Genomic DNA, 18,095 nt, shown 5'->3' with positions numbered 1-18,095 from the left:
CCACATAGTAGTATATAGCACAGCCACACAGTAGTATACAGCACTGCCCACATAGTAGTATACAGCACTGCCCACGTAGTATATAGCAGCCCATGTAGTATATACACTGCCCACGTAGTATATAACACTGCCCATGTAGTATATAAGGAGAATAATGGCATGCACTCGGATCAAGAATAATAATTCGAGGTGCTGGTAAGACAGACCCGGAGGCCCGAAGAGTCATATATCAAAAAATTACCGCACACTCAGACTGGATATGATGCAAAAGGTTTTGAACCAATTTATTATAACAAAAGGAATAGCCATAGAAAAAATAGGAGCAAACGTGTTCAAATCAGACCAAACCCAACGTTTCGACCCACCAGGGTCTTATTCATGGGGTTACTTGGCTTCCAGAGGTATGTACACTTATGGCAAAGAAGAGGGAAAAGCAGGAGGGCAAGCTTTGTAGTGCAAGTCCTGTCACTGTAATGTCCTAGGAGGGCGCTCTAGTGTCGAGGTGATCGACTGCTAAGTACTGAAGTAGGCGGTAGGCCGATTTTGTGCCCCAAGTAATATAGCTTAATACACAGTAGTCCTTTGGTGTCCTTTAGCAGTGGTGCCGGGTACGGTCCAATTGGGTATGCGGGAGGTGGAAAATCCACATGCCCTAGTAGAAATAGCCGGACTGAGCGTACTGTTTCGTCTTGCAAAGGCTGCGTATTATTGCCAAATAGAGTGACAGGGGATGATGGACAAGTGGGTCCGAATGCTCCTGCTGAGCCTGGAGTAGTGGACCTGTGGGGTCCTGGGCTCTCTGTGAGGTAGGGTGGTGAAGCGGCACTCCCGTGCCTTGCTCTAGGCCGTATACGTATACTCCTATTTTTTCTATGGCTATTCCTTTTGTTATAATAAATTGGTTCAAAACCTTTTGCATCATATCCAGTCTTAGTGTGCGGTAATTTTTTGATATATCACGTAGTATATAGCACAGCCCACGTAGTATAAAGCAGCCCACGCAGTATATAGCAGCCCACATTGTTAAGGACTGGCAGAACGCACCAAGTATAGATGATATGAAACTAGGTGCGTTCGCAGTCCGAGGTCCACCGTGCAGGTAAAAACCCTGCTGCTAGTAAAAACCCTGCTGCTAGTAAGACGGACTATATGACGGTACTATAAGTATACACGCACGGGTTAACTTCACCCTGCGTGAAGGAAGCGATCCTGTTGAGTCACAGGACCACGGTACCGCACATAGAGCACGAGCAAGAAGTCAGCGAACACAACCCCAACACAGGATTGAAGTCCGATTAGACCACTTGCTGGCACAACACCGCAACTGGGTGTGTAAAGAAACTATTAAAATAGTATATAAAGGCACGAGAGTGCATGCAGTGCCGCACTGGGACGCCACTAACCACCCAGGCTTGGGTAAGGAAAGCGCAGAGGAAGCGCACGGCGCCGTACAGGCGGTCACAGCAACTAGACGCTGTTATGTGTGTAACGTGCTGTTGGATAAGTCGGGCACTAGATAGCAAACATACACCTTCCGCGAACAGTCATCCAATAGGGAGGGTATTTTAAAGAGCGACTTTCACTCACAACACACACACACATATTATCAAGACAATACTAGCGCATGGCCGTGCGGTCATGCGCAGTTTATATAGTTGCAGCACAGGAAGCTGCTACTGAAGTTTTGCCCTTTCAGGACCTGCCAAGAGGACCAATGGGATGTGCTGCAGCACCTGAGCATGTGACCCTCGATCTCCAACGGGAGATCCTGTCCTGGGCATGCTCAGAGTGTGCAAATAAGGACTTAGTCCCAGGGAAGCCCGCTCGCCGCAGATCAGTGCAGGGTACAACAGGAGAGCCGGAAAAGGCAGCAGTAACCCTTTGCACAGAATCAGTCCCAGCGAGACGCTGGGAGCGACGCCTCTGCTGAGCAGAGCCCACTGCGGCCGAAGCAGAATGGGAGACCGCAGCAGACACGGATCGAGATTCCCCCTGTGCAGCAGAGGAAACTCGACTCCTAACATTACCCCCCCCCCCTAGTGCTCCCCCCTCCTTCCAGTCCACCCCAAAAAAATTTTTGCCACGTACCACCTTGCACCCCAAGATAGCGTTCACCTCGAAATCGTCCGTAGACGAACCCGATGTCTCGGCAGATGACTCAGAAAACCGGGACATGTATATGGGCTTAAGGAGGGACACATGAAAGGTGTTGGTGATACCAAGGCGTGGAGGAAGGGCCAGACGGTAGACCACAGGATTAACCTGTTCGAGGACCTTGAAGGGACCCAAGTAGCGAGGAGCAAACTTAGTGGACTCAACTCGCAGCCTGATGTTACGGGCGGAGAGCCACACCAAGTCGCCAGGAGCAAAGGTCGGAGCGGGGCGCCGATGAGCATCGGCGGAGGACCTCATTCTCTCCTTAGAGGCCCGAATGGCATCTTGAGTGCGGTCCCAAATATCCCGTGCCTCCACAGCCCAGTCTGCCACCCTGGAGTCTGCGGAAGACACGGGCATAGGCACAGGTACCCGTGGATGCTGACCATAGTTGAGGAGGAATGGGGTTTGTCCTGTGGAGTCAACTACGGCGTTGTTCAGCGCAAACTCTGCCCACGATAGCAAGGATGCCCAGTCATCTTGCCTGGCTGAAACAAAATGTCGCAGGTATGTGACCAAGGTCTGGTTGGCCCTCTCTACCAACCTGTTCGTCTCGGGATGATAAGCGGAAGAGAGATTCAACTCAATACTGAGAAGACGACAAAGCTCTCTCCAGAACCGAGATGCAAACTGGGGACCCCGGTCACTGACAATTTTGTCAGGCATACCATGTAGGCGGAAGATGTGTTTAATGAACAACGCTGCCAAGGCCCGTGCAGAAGGTAACCGTGGTAGCGGCACCAAATGCACCATTTTTGAGAAATGATCGGTGATGACCCAAATGATGGTACAGCCGCGAGATTTGGGTAAACCCACGACAAAGTCCATCCCGACCATCTCCCAGGGCCTATCTGCCACCGGCAAGGGATAGAGCAACCCAGCTGGCCTTTGCCGCGGAGATTTATTTTTGGCGCAGGAGACACACGCCAGAATATAATCCCTGACATCCCGGACCATATGCAGCCACCAGTACGTCCTCGCCAGTAGCTCAGATGTCCTCTTTGTCCCAAAGTGTCCACCCACCCTGGACGAATGAGCCCAAGAGAGAACCTCCGGTCGCAAATTAATGGGCACAAAAGTCTTGCCCGGAGGCACAGACTCCAGCGAAACCGGCGCTACGGTTCTCAGGCTCTCAGAAGGGACAATAAGCCGAGGCTCCTCTTCCTCCTCTTCAGTTGACATAAGGGAGCGAGAGAGAGCGTCAGCACGAATATTCTTCTCCCCGGCGAGAAAATGAAGGGAAAAGTGGAACCGGGAAAAGAACAGGGACCATATGGCTTGGCGAGAATTTAGCCGCTGGGCTGTTTGCAAGTAGACCAAATTTTTGTGGTCCGTGTAAACTTGGAAGGGAAACCGCGCACCTTCCAGAAGGTGTCTCCACTCTGAAAAGGCCAATTTCATTGCTAGCAACTCCCTATCCCCGATGGAGTAGTTTCTCTCCGCTGGCGTGAAGGTCTTAGAGAAGAAGCATGGATGCTTCCGACCTTGAGCATCCTTTTGATAGAGGACTGCTCCAGCACCAACGGATGAGGCATCCACCTCCATTAGGAATGGCTTATCCACATCGGGACGATGTAAGATGGGAGCGCTAGCAAAGTGGGACTTAATAGAAGTGAAGGCCTTGGAGACCTCTTCCGACCACAATTTGGGATTCGCTCCCTTCTTGGTGAGGGCTACCAAGGGAGCTACCAGAGTTGAGAAGTGGGGAATGAACTGGCGGTAATAGTTAATGAACCCCATAAAGCGCTGCACCGCTTTAAGAGAATGGGGCTCTTGCCAGTCCATCACAGCCTGTAGTTTGGCAGGATCCATAGCCAATCCCTGGGCGGAGATGATATAGCCCAGGAATGGTAAAGACTCCTGCTCAAACATACACTTCTCCAACTTAGCATAAAGAGAGTTTGCCCGTAGGAGGTCGAAGACTCTGCCAACATCTCTCCGGTGGGAGTCTATATCTGGAGAAAAGATGAGAATATCATCCAGATAGACTACAACTGAGGAGGAAAGCATATCCCGGAAGATGTCGTTGACAAAGTCTTGGAAAACGGCTGGGGCATTACAGAGCCCGAAGGGCATCACCAGATACTCATAGTGCCCATCTCTAGTGTTAAACGCCGTTTTCCATTCGTCCCTCTCACGGATGCGAATCAGGTTATAAGCACCCCGCAGATCTAATTTAGTAAACACTCTAGCTCCCCGAAGCCTATCGAAGAGCTCGGCTATCAAGGGCAAAGGATACTTGTTCTTAACGGTGATAGCGTTAAGACCCCTGTAGTCTATGCATGGACGTAGTTCCCCATTCTTCTTCTGCACGAAGAAGAACCCTGCCCCAGCAGGTGGCACTGACTTCCTGATGAACCCTCTTGCCAGATTCTCTTGAATGTACTGAGAGATGGCCTCCGTCTCCGGGAGAGATAATGGATAAACTCGACCCCGGGGAGGCTCTGCACCAGGCAAGAGATCGATAGGACAGTCATAAGGGCGATGGGGCGGAAGGGTCTCCGCCGCCTTTTTGGAGAACACGTCTGCGTAAGACCAATATTGCTTGGGGAGAGAGGATAGATCTGCGGGTACCTCAGTAGTAGCAACCTGAACACACTCTCGGTGACACCTACCCCCACATGATTCACCCCATCCCAGAATTCTGCCTGAGGACCACTCGATGTGAGGAGAGTGGTACCGTAACCAAGGTATCCCCAACAGGACCTCATCAATCCCCTCAGGAATGATGAGCAGAGATATAATCTCCTGATGGGATGGTGACATGGACAGAGTAAAAGGGATGGTCTGATGTGTTATCTGTGCGGGGAGTGTCGACCCATTCACCACTCGTACCGTTACTGGTTGAGGTAGCATAACCAGGGGTATTGCGTGACGTTGGGCGAAAGCAGAAGACATAAAATTGCCCTCCGCCCCAGAATCCACGCAGAGCTCTACCGAGTGGGAGGATGAGCCAAAAGTAATTGTCCCCTTAAAGGACAATTTGGAGGCAAACGTCGCAGTGTCTAGTGCACCTCCACCTACTACCACTAGACGCTGACGTTTCCTCGACCGCTGATGACATCTGGTGGCAAGATGTCCTGACTGTTGGCATACATGGCAAACCTGGGGTGCACGAGCGGTCCGGGACTTAGATCCCGCTCGTGACACTACCTTAGGTTCATTGGGCTCAGGAGCCTGGACTGGAGATTCCAAAGGTTTGGCGAAGGTGGGAGCCAGCCGAAACCTCTGCCTACACTGGGCTCGCTTTAACCTCCGCTCGTGAAAACGGAGGTCAATACGAGTAGATACTGTTATTAATTCTTCCAGTGTGGCGGGAATCTCCCTAGTGGCCCGGGCGTCCTTAACGTGGTCAGCCAGCCCCCTCCAAAATATAGGGATAAGGGCTTTATCCGACCACTCCAGCTCAGATGCTAGAGTGCGGAAGTGGACGGCAAAAAGGCTGACCATGGACGAGCCCTGAGTCAATGCCAACAGTTGGAGCGCCGTATCATGGGTGACACGAGGTCCTAAAAAGACCTGTTTCAGAGTGCTCAGGAATAACGGAGCACTCTGCACCACATGATCGCCACGCTCCCACAGCGGCGTAGCCCACTGCAACGCCCTGTCCGACAATAAGGATATGATAAAGCCCACCTTAGCCCGCTCTGTAGGGAAACGAGAGGCCAGAAGCTCGAGATGTATTGAGCACTGACTCATGAAACCCCTACAGGACTTACTGTCACCAGAAAATTTCTCTGGTAGCGGGAGGCGAGATAGCGTCGGTACAGGGGCGGCAGTGGACAAAGTAGCTGCAGCCACACTTGCAGCCTGAACAGCGACAGCAGTAACATCCACAGCTGAGGTTGAACGCTCTAGAGCCGCCAACCTTCCCTCCAGCTGCTGGATGTACCGCTGTAAACGTTGATCGTCCGTCATTACTAGCCAGACCTTGGCGCTAGTATTATGATAAGGACTGGCGGAACGCACCAAGTATAGATGATATGAAACTAGGTGCGTTCGCAGTCCGAGGTCCACCGTGCAGGTAAAAACCCTGCTGCTAGTAAGACGGACTATATGACGGTACTATAAGTATACACGCACGGGTTAACTTCACCCTGCGTGAAGGAAGCGATCCTGTTGAGTCACAGGACCACGGTACCGCACATAGAGCACGAGCAAGAAGTCAGCGAACACAACCCCAACACAGGATTGAAGTCCGATTAGACCACTTGCTGGCACAACGCTGCAACTGGGTGTGTAAAGAAACTATTAAAATAGTATATAAAGGCATGAGAGTGCATGCAGTGCCTCACTGACTTACGCCACTAACCACCCAGGCTTGGGTAAGGAAAGCGCAGAGGAAGCGCACGGCGCCGTACAGGCGGTCACAGCAACTAGACGCTGTTATGTGTGTAACGTACTGTTGGATAAGTCGGGCGCTAGATAGCAAACATACACCTTCCGCGAACAGTCATCCAATAGGGAGGGTATTTTAAAGAGCGACTTTCACTCACAACACACACACATATTATCAAGACAATACTAGCGCATGGCCGTGCGGTCATGCGCAGTTTATATAGTTGCAGCACAGGAAGCTGCTACAGAAGTTTTGCCCTTTCAGGACCTGCCAAGAGGACCAATGGGATGTGCTGCAGCACCTGAGCATGTGACCCTCGATCTCCAACGGGAGATCCTGTCCTGGGCATGCTCAGTGTGTGCAAATAAGGACTTAGTCCCAGGGAAGCCCGCTCGCCGCAGATCAGTGCAGGGTACAACAGGAGAGCCGGAAAAGGCAGCAGTAACCCTTTGCACAGAATCAGTCCCAGCGAGACGCTGGGAGCGACGCCTCCGCTGAGCAGAGCCCACTGCGGCCGAAGCAGAATGGGAGACCGCAGCAGACACGGATCGAGATTCCCCCTGTGCAGCAGAGGAAACTCGACTCCTAACACACATAGTATATAGCAGCCCAGCCCACGTAGTATATAGCAGCCCATGTAGTATATAGCAGTCCATGTAGTATATAGCAGCGCAGCCCACGTAGTATATAGCAGCCCATGTAGTATATAGCAGCCCACGTAGTATATAGCAGCCCACGTAGTATATAGCAGCGCAGCCCATGTAGTATATAGCAGCCCACGTAATATATAGCAGCCCACGTAGTATATAGCAGCCCACGTAGTCAGGATCGGCTCCAGGTTTTTGAGGGCCCCGGGCGAAAGAGTCTCAGTGGGCCCCTCCCTTTAACACATACCATGATTTATGATGCACAGATACAGCAGAGAAATATAGGTATAGTGCACTGCCAGATATCACTTCTTGCATGAATGATAGCTATTGTAAATTCTACAATACCATACAGCAGAGGGGCTCTATATTAGTTAACCCCTTATATGCCAATTATGCGAGAGCGATGCCCGAGCCTTGCATTGCATCACCCGAAACGTCCGTATTTCTATGCAGCTGCACACTCCTGTCCAAAGAACGGGCGGCTGTGCACGGTGAAGTGATGTGAGGCTTTCGCAAGTGAAACTCCAAGTCCGACCTAATATATAGTAGTGATTGGTCACTTAGTCACTTACTAGTTCATGTGTGTGTTCTGGAAAATAAGTCTTGATAGTGGTGTTTATGCACTGTGTCACTCTTGGAGTAGGTGACATGTAGATCCTGTGCTTTAGCAGATGGCTAACTCTGGTGATCTAAGGTCCACAAGTCTCAAGGTATTAGTACCTGTAATATTAGGGGCAAATCAACATTATAGAATACTTTTGGGTTTTCATTGGCTGTAGGCCATAATCATCTACATTAACAGAAATAAACACTTGAAATAGATCATTATGTTTATAATGACTATATAATATGGAGTTTCATTTTTTGTATTGATGAACTAAAATAAATTAACTTTGTTGATATTCTAATTTTGTGAACAGCACCTGTATGCATACAACTTGATGAATATGCAGCATTTTGTTTGTTTAGTATAATACACCCCATAGTCCTCCATATATTATAATGTTCACCACAGTAATCCATATAGTATTATACACTCCTCAGTCTTCCATATAGTATAATACACTCTTCAGCTCTTCAGTCCTCCAGATAGTATAATACACTCCTCATAGCCCTCCATATATTAAAATACACTGCTCAGTACTCCATATAGTATAATACACTCCTCAAAGTTCTCCATATAGTATAGTGCACCGTCATATTCATCCATGTAGTACAATTCACTTTCCATAGTATAATGCACCCCATAGTTCTTCATATAGTATAACGTATTCCCCATAGTCCTCGATACAATATAATGCAGCCCACATATACGGCAGTATAATGCTGCCACCTCACAGAGTATAATGCAGCCACCCCACAGAATATATTGTAGCCCCTGAGTATAATGTAACCCCCCAGAGAATATAATGCAGCCCCCTCTTATATAATAATGCAGCCCCTGCATATATAATATATGGTAGCCCCCTCATAGAGTATAATGCAGCCCTGCCCCATAGAATATAATGTAGCCCCTCCATAGAATACAATGCAGCCCTCATATAGTATAATGCAGCCCCCTCATATGTATAATGCAGCCCCTGCATATATAATATATGGTAGCCCCCTCATAGAGTATAATGCAGCCCCCCATAGAATATAATGTAGCCCCTCCATAGAATACAATGCAGGCCTCCTGATATAATATAATGCAGCCCCCCCATAGAATATAATGTAGCCCCCTCATAGAGTATGATGCAATCACCCCTCATAGAATATAATAAAGTTAATACATAAAATAAATTTAATGCATAAAATATAATACAGCCTACCTCTCCATAGAATATAATGTAGCCCCATAAAAGAGTATGATGCAATCCTCCCTCATAGAATATAATACATCCCCCATAGAATATAATGTAGCCCACAGAGAATATAATACAGCCCCCCATAGAATGTAATACAGCCCCCCCATAGAATATAATACAGCCTCCTACAGAATGTAATACAGCCCCAAATAGAATATAATACAGCCCGCCATAGAATGTAATACAGGCCCCCATAGAATGTAATACAGCCCCCCACAGAATGTACTACAGCCGCCATAGAATATAATACAGCACAGCACCCCATAGAATGTAATACAGCCCCCCATAGAATGTAATGTAATACAGCCCCCCATGGAATGTAATGTAATACAGCCCCCATAGAATATAATACAGCCCCTCATAGAATATAATACAACCCCCATAGAATATAATACAATCCCCCATAGAATATAATACAGCCCCCCACAGAATGTAATACAGCTCCCCACAGAATATAATACAGCACCGCATCCCTTAGGCTACGTTCACATTAGCGTTACGCTAATGTGCGTCGCTGTTGCGTCGGCGACGCAGCGGCGACGCGCCCCTATGTTTAACATAGGGGACGCGTGCGTTTTTTTGTTAGCGTTTTTCGACATGTGCGTCGTTTTCGACGCTAGCGTCGGACGCACGAAAATGCAACAAGTTGCATTTTTCGTGCGTCCAATTTTCGTCAAAAAACGACGCACGCGTCGCAAAACGCAGCGTTTTTGCATGCGTTTTTGGTGCGTCGCGCGTTGCGTCGCCGTTGCGTCACCGGCGCGCAACGCTAATGTGAACGTAGCCTTAGAATGTAATACAGCCCTCCATAGAATGTAATGTAATACAGCCCCCCATAGAATGTAATGTAATGTAATACAGCCCTCCATAGAATATAATACAGACCCCCATAGAATATAATACAACCCCCATAGAATATAATGTTGCCACCCCTCCCCCGAAAATGGCCCCACAATCCAGTTATCACTCATTGATATATTTAAAAAAAAACAATCCTCACCTCTCCTCGTGCCCCGCGCTGCTCCTGGCTCCAGGCTGAGCAGTTGCAGTCTGCCCAGCCACACAGCAGGTACGCGATGATATGACATCATCACGCACCCACAGTGTCAGAGGCAGAGGGGAATGATGGGAGAGGGAGCGTCATCTGACGCTCTCTCTTTCATCATTGCATTGAACTGTACCGGCGTCATAGACGCCGGTATAGTTGAATGCAGCGGCACTGGCAGGGGGTGAGTCGCCTGTATCCCAGACATTGTGAGTGGGCCCCCCTGTCTCGCCAGGGTCCCGGCACTTCCCCGGGTGCTGACGCTGTCCCTGGGATGATGGATAGTCACAAGCCATCAAACAAAGAAGAACTGCTTACATTTTGCACCAAAAGCAGTGTGAAAGACTGGTGGAAAGCATGCCAAGACACATGAAAGCTGTGATTAATAATCATGGTTATTCCACATAATATTGATTTCTGAACTCTTCCTGAGTTAAAACATTACTATTGTTGTTTCTAAATGATTATGAACTTGTTTTCTTTGCATTATTTGAGGTCTGAAAGCACTGCTTTTTTTTAAATTGTGACCATTTCTCCTTTTCAGAAAAAACATTTTGCAGTGGTCTCTTAATTTGTGCCAGAGCTGTATTTTCCTTTGGTATAAACCGTTTCATCCACATTTTCTTTTAATAAGGTCAAAGTAACAGAAATGACTTTTTCAGACAATGGTTTGAGTGAGCCAACTAATAAGACACCTATTCTGTTACATGGCAGCTCATGGTTTACTTTGCACATGGCAACAAATGTATTGCCATGTATTGGCATTATACCATTGTAATATTGTAGTATAGAAGCTGAAGAAAGACCATGATAGACAGTGACTTATTTCACAATAAAGCCTGCAAGGTTCAATTATTTCAGACCCTTGCCTTGCTAAAGAAGATGATAATTCCGTAGTAGCCAAAGTTAAACTTGTTACATAACATTTGAGAAATATGCTACCCATAAAGTGGACTAAATGATGGAAACAGATGACTTTATTATTTCAATGGATGCTTAGTCATAGACTTGCACTGTTTTTACCTGAAAGAAACTTTGAGAATGAACAAGGCAGAACATGTGGTTTGGCTATGAAGTCATCGAAAGTGAATTTTCCTACGGCAAACCTCGACCCTGACAGTGCGGTGGGAAGATGGTATCAAATATTAGACAAGAAAATGAAGGTCAAGACATTTTTTGACTGCTGCCAAGGAAAAATGTCAAATTCCAAGTGTTTTCCGGAACTTTGCAGTGAATAGTAAATCAAATCAATATATCAGTATCTGCTACCCATATATGATTGCCCTGAAAGGTTGTGCGCTGTGTAACCTTGGGAGAACACAGGAGTCTTAATTTATTTCAACGTATATATGATGTATATTTCGGTGTACATCATTGCTGTTGATTCACGGGACAAAAATTTCTGTGTACATCATTTCTGTCGATTCACTGGACAAAATCCATTGTAATAAAGGGTTAAAAGGCTCTCCACTACCGTATTATGAAGCCCATTTTTTAAAAAAAGTCACCATAGGATTCGGACCTCCAGCACATACAATAAGTTAGGTTCTGCAGTAGTTTGGGGCGCTCATCCTGAGTGTTCATTTCATATTTAGATTAAAATTGAACATGAACTTCAGTAAAACTTGGATTCAACAGGTCATACTGTATATTTTATATGTAAAGAATAAAGAATGCTTCTAAATGTTTCTTTTCTTATCCTTACTATAGGCTGGGATGATACGGACAACAGAGGACGAATTCTTCATCGAACCCTTGGAGAAAGGCAAACAAAAAGAGGAAGAAGAAGGAAGAATACATGTAATATACAAAAGATCAACAGCAAAGAAAACGATGCCTGAAGACGTCCCCAACAGATCAGGTTAGGTGCACATTACATTGTGGATCTGCAGAGCCAGCTGACTTTTCTATGCCTTGTGCACTTGTAGTCTCAGTTAATAATTATGGGTCCTTGATCTGTCACTTTCTTAGACCAATACAGTAAATTGCATAGATATGATGAAAAAAATAAGACTATTTAAGTGTGGAAATGTATGTGAAGAGGTATTGAAATCGACATCTTAATTGTAAGCATAGATTTTAGTATTAAAAATGAAACTTTATCAATTTCATCTGGCAGGACTCTTTTAGGTATACTTTTTCCAATGCCCATATCGCTCTTAAAGTACCACTCCAGCGTTTTTTTTTTCAATTTCAGTGCTGGACTGGTATCACTTATCCATATTCCCTGCCTCTAATATTGCATTTACCAGCTTCGGTCTTCAGTTGTTTCTGGCACCGCATCAGTCGTCCTCAGCCATCTTATGACCACCGCCTCTGGTTTACCGTAAGTCAGAGGTAACGGTCACAAGCTCTTAATGTAAGTCTAGGAGAGCCCCTGTGATGTGCTGCTGCAGTGCAGTATGGAGCAATCTCCACCAGGGGGTGCTGGATAAGGAAAGGAGGCTGCACACACAGCACAGCTACACTGAACAACAACACAGGTGTCACAGGTAATGAAAGGGACATGAAACAAGCCAAGGTCATACACGGAGATAGCAGCGCGGTACAGAAGGGGCGAGCAGAGAATCGTCGGGGGCAAGCAAGATGTCAGAACCTACCGGGAACGTGGTAACCAAAACGTGAGGCGTAAGACAGAGTCGGGGTACAGGCCAAAAGTCAGAACAAGTAACAAACGGGTGCAGTCAGTCAGAGGCAAAGAGGAACACTTAGAACAGGGATCCAGGTCAGGAGCTCAAACAGTGCAGGATGAACTTATAGCTGACACTGGCCCCCAGGCTGCAGAGGACTTAAATAGCACAGCCAGCTCCAGGGTGAGGCAGAGAGGATTAACTCCCACATGACCAGTCCAGAGACAAGAGAGCTGAACATAATCTCAGAACTGGATCATGACAGTCCCGTTCTGGCTGTCATAGACTTACATTAAGAGCTTGTGACCGGGAGGAGCTATAACTAACACTTAATTTAGACACTTTTATAGAATTTTTTACACAAGTAACTTGCTTTCAGTTTTGCAACAACTATTCAGTTTAAAGGAGCTTTGCAGCATTATTATTTTGATGACCTATTTTTCGGATAGGCCATTAATAAAAGATCCGGTGACACCCGGTACTCCCACCGATCAGCTGTTACCAACTCTGGTGGCTGCTGGATGTAAACAATGTCGGGAGTGGAACACCACAATTCCATGCACTGTATAATGGTTGCTGCCATTTACTGCAGATCAGCTTCTATATAATTTCAATAGGAGCTGATCTGGAGCACCCAGGAACAGCCACTAAACAGTGTACTGGACTGCAATATTGCTCTCAGTACACTGTTTACATCCAACCGCTAACAGAAATGGTAACAGCTGATTGGTGGGGACTGGTGATGGACATCTCTTTATGTCAGAATCTAGGCTAGACAAGCCTAAGGCTATGTGCACACGTTGCAGATTTAGATGCAAATCCGCAGCGTTTTTGGACGCGCGGTAATGCATCAAATCTACTGTGTAGTGCACAACCAATGTTATTCTATGTGAAATGAAGAATTGTTGTGCACATGCTGTGGAAAATTCCGCAGCGTTTTATTTTCCGCAGCATGTCAAGTCTTTTTGTGGATCTGCAGCATTTCTGCACCCATTGACTTCTGTTGACTCAGGCACATCCGTATCAAAACCGCAGGTGTAAAAAAGATCTGCGGATTTGCTGCAGATGTAGGTGTGAGAAATGCTGCAGATTGGGAGGAGGGAAGTGTGTGGGCAGAGACTGTGTTAGTGGGCGGAGACTATGTTCGTGTCTGTGTGCGGGGGTCTGCGTGTATGGGTGAGTCTGTGTGTGTCTCTGTGTCTGTGTGTGTTCCTGTGTGTGTGCGGGTCTGTGTAAGCAGCCATTGTCTGATGAGACTACTGCTCCCACCCGGCAATGAATGCTCACAGTGACAGCTAGCCGATGATGGGAAAGTAGTCCCATCAGACAATGCATGTGTTCAGTAGTAAAAAAAAAAAAAACATACAGCAGACAAACAGGACATACATTGCAGACAGTACATACAACATATAACATACAGTACATACTCACCAATCACCTAGTCCCTGAAGCCATCGATCACCTGTAATAAAAATAACATAATAAAAAAACCTATACTCATCTTTCTGCCATAGTCCAGTTAATAATGAGTGTCCCACGATGATCTCCCGTGTAGAGCAGTGTTATCGGACGATGTCAGTGCTCTACAGGACCTCTGCGATGAACTGACAAGCGGAGGTGATCCTCCGCGATGTATCCCTTTGCCACTGCCGGGAGAGAGGTCACCCGAGTTCATTCTCTCACCGGCAGCGCTGTGTGAGAAAATTCCCATGCAGCATTAGCGTAAAGCGAGCCTGAACTTGGATAACCTCTTCAGCGATGCACTGCAGGGACCATTGTCTCCTGTCAGTGTGTCACTGTGGGTCCTATAGAGCGGTCACATCTCCTGATGTCACTGTTCTATAGGGGAGATCGTTGTGGGACACTCGTTATTAATTGGACTGCATCATAACAGGGAGTATACTGTTGGTTTATTATTTTTTATTTTTTGCAGGTGATCGCTAGCTTTGGGGAATTGGGCATGGTTGTAAGTATGGTGAAATTAAGGATATTAAAATACTTTTTTTCTGGCTGTGTCTTTATTTAACTCTTTCACTACTATAGGATTAGTAGTGGATAGGTGTCTTATTGACGCCTCTCCTTTACTAACCGGGCTTAATGTCACCTTACAATCAAAGGTGACAATAACCCCTTATTATCCCTTATGTCACCGCTACAGGGCAGTGGGAAGAGAGAGGCTAAGTGCCGGAATGGCGCATTTTACAGATGTGCAATTTCTGGGGTGGCTGGGGGCTGGTATTTGTATTCGGGGAGGCAATATCCATGGCCCCTCTCTAGGCTATGAATATCAGTCCACATCTGTCTGCATAGGCTTTTTTGGCTATTAATTATATGGGAACCCCATGTCATTTTTTTGGGGGGGTCCCCTATTTTAATAGCCAGTAAAGGCTAAGTATACAGTTGTGGGCTGATATTCATAGCCTGGGAAGATCCATGGATATTAACCCTTTCCCAGGCTATAAACATCAGCCCCTAGTTGCTGGCTTTCCCTCTCTGGCACAAAAAATTGCGCTGAGCCCCCGCCATTTTTTTTCAATTTTTTTAAATAAATTAAACAGATATTGCGTTTAAGGCCGGGGTCACACGTCTGAGAAACTCATGCAAGTCTCTTGCATCAATACCCGGCACTGCCACCGGCACTCGGGACCAGAGTGTGCGGCTGCATGTATCATGTATTTCTTTGCAGCTCAACGCTCCGGGCCCGAGTGCTGGCGGCAGTGCAGGGTACTTAGGTGCGAGACTCGGTCGACTTTCCCGCAAGTGTAACCCCGGCCTAATGCAGATTTTGTGTGTGAGTCTTTATATAACTCTTTATGTACCATTTTATTATGTTTATTACTAAACATCGGGCTTGGTATTATCTATCCATCTAGATATAGATATATCTATCCATCTAGCTATAAAGAAAAAGGAGGGCACAGCAGCACTATGTATAACTTTAGGCCATGTGAAAACACAGAAAAACATTAAAAACATAATCTAGATTTTGCTACTCAAAAATTTTTTTTTCAAGAACTTTTTTTAAACTTACGGAATTGAAGGTTCTTAGTGCATAAATTGGCCAATTTATGTATGCCCATGAACCACGGCAAGGTGACCTCCCTCTGATGGGTCCCTGCTGTACTGTACATGCCTTCTCTATTCCATTCTCTATAGATTTATCTATTATCTATCTATCTATTATCCATCTATCTATAGATATATCTATCCTTCTATCTATAGATATATCTATCCATCAAGCTATAGATATATCTATCCATCTATCTATAGATATATCTGTCCATTTATCTATATATATACATCTAGTAGTAAAAAATAGTAACAGCACAACCCCCAGGCAACCTGTCAAATGATTGTCCCAAATCCATACAAATCTAAAAAAAGAAGGCAGCACTCCATATCCTTGGTGAAAAACGTGCAGGATTTATTCAACCCACATGTCTGGGTGATGTTTCAGCTCTGAATGAGCCTTTCTCAAGCTATCTATAGATATATCTATCCATCTATCTATCTATCTATATCTATAACTAGATGGATAGATATATTTATAGACAGATAGATAATAGATAGAAAGATAATAGATAGGTATATCTATAAATAGATAATACATAGATGATAGATATCCATCTATCTATAGATATATCTATCCATCTATCTATGGATAGATAGATATACAGTTATGTCCATATATATTTGGACAGAGACAACATTTTTCTAATTTTGGTTATAGATATTACCACAATGAATTTTAAACAAAACAATTCAGATGCAGTTGAAGTTCAGACTTCCAGCTTTGATTTGAGGGTATCCACATTAAAATTGGATGAAGGGTTTAGGAGTTTCAGCTCCTTAACATGTGCCACCCTGTTTTTAAAGGGACCAAAAGTAATTGGACAATTGACTCCAAGGCTATTTCATTGACAGGTGTGGGCAATCCCTTCGTTGTGTCATTCTCAATTAAGCAGATAAAAGGCCTAGAGTTAATTTGAGGTGTGGTGCTTGCATTTGGAAGGTTTTGCTGTGAAGTTTACATGAAGGAGCTCTCAGGTGAAACAAGCCATCCTTAAGCTGCGAAAATAGAAAAAACCCATCCGAGAAATTGCTGTAATATTAGCAGTGGCAAAATCTACAGTTTGGTACATCCTGAGAAAGAAAGAAAGCACTGGTGAACTCATCAATGCAAAAAGTCCTGGGCACCCACGGAAGGCAACAGTGGTGGAGGATCGGAAAATAATCTCCATGGTGAAGAGAACCCCCTTCACAACAGCCAACCAAGTGACCAACACTCTCCAGGAGGTAGGCGTATCAATATGCAAATCTACCATAAAGAGAAGACTCCATGAAAGTAGATACAGAGGGTTCACTGCACGGTGCAAGCCACTCATAAGCATCAAGAATAAAAAGGCTAGACTGGACTTTGCTAAAAAAAAATCTAAAAAAGCCACCACAGTTCTGGGAGAACATTCTTTGGACAGATGAAATCAAGATCAACCTCTACCAGAATGATGGAAAGAGAAAAGTAAGGCGAAGGTGTGGTATAGCTCATGATCCAAAGCATACCACATCATCTGTAAAACATGGCGGAGGCAGTGTGATGGCTTGGGCGTGCATGGCTGCCAGTGGCACTGGGTCACTAGTGTTTATTGATGATGTAACACAGGACAGAAGCAGCCAAATGAATTCTGAGGTATTCAGAGACATACTGTGTGCTCAGATCCAGCCAAATGCAGCAAAAGTGATTGGTCGTCATTTCATACTACAGATGGTCAATGACCCAAAACATAAAGCCAAAGCAACCCAGGAGTTTATTAAAGCAAAGAAGTGGAATATTCTTGAATGGCCAAGTCAGTCACCTGATCTCAACCCAATTGAGCAGCATTTCACTTGTTAAAGACTAAACTTCAGACAGAAAGGCCCACAAACATACAGCAACTGAAAACCACCACAGTGAAGGCCTGGCAGAGCATCAAAAAGGAAGAAACACAGCGTCTGGTGATGTCCATGAGTTCAAGACTTCAGGCAGTCATTGTCAACAAAGGGTTTTCAACCAAGTACTAAAAATGAACATTTTATTTAAAATAATTTAATCTGTCCAATTACTTTAGGTCCCTTTAAAACAGGGTGGCACATATTAAGGAGCTGAAACTCCTAAACCCTTCATCAAATTTTAATGTGGATACCCTGAAATGAAAGCTGAAAGTCTGAACTTCAACTACATCTGAATTGTTTTGCTTAAAATTCATTGTGGTAATGTCTATAACCAAAGTGAGAAAAATGTTGTCTCTCCAAATATATATGGACGTAACTGTAGATATATGTATAACTAGATGGATAGATATATCTATAGCTAGATGGATAGCTATATCTATAGATAGATGGATAGCTATATCTATAGATGGATAACAGATATATAGATAATAGATAGATCTA

The 18,095-nt window shown here is 45.5% G+C and overlaps 1 protein-coding gene across 1 annotated transcript in view; it reads left to right on the top strand.

The window, feature by feature from the left end:
• The window catches only part of ADAMTS3 (ADAM metallopeptidase with thrombospondin type 1 motif 3), a 377,062-nt gene that overhangs the window by 122,353 nt on the left and 236,614 nt on the right, over positions 1 to 18,095 (top strand). Inside the window, exon 4 of the mRNA XM_069743515.1 lies at positions 11,746 to 11,896. Coding sequence (XP_069599616.1) covers positions 11,746 to 11,896 — 151 coding nt within the window. The remainder of the gene's footprint in view (positions 1 to 11,745; positions 11,897 to 18,095) is intronic.

Source organism: Ranitomeya imitator, chromosome 1 (genome assembly GCF_032444005.1).
Source record: "Ranitomeya imitator isolate aRanImi1 chromosome 1, aRanImi1.pri, whole genome shotgun sequence".
Lineage (NCBI taxonomy): Eukaryota > Metazoa > Chordata > Amphibia > Anura > Dendrobatidae > Ranitomeya > Ranitomeya imitator.
Note: the sequence above shows the minus strand (reverse complement) of the source record. Positions and strands in the feature narration are given on the sequence as shown.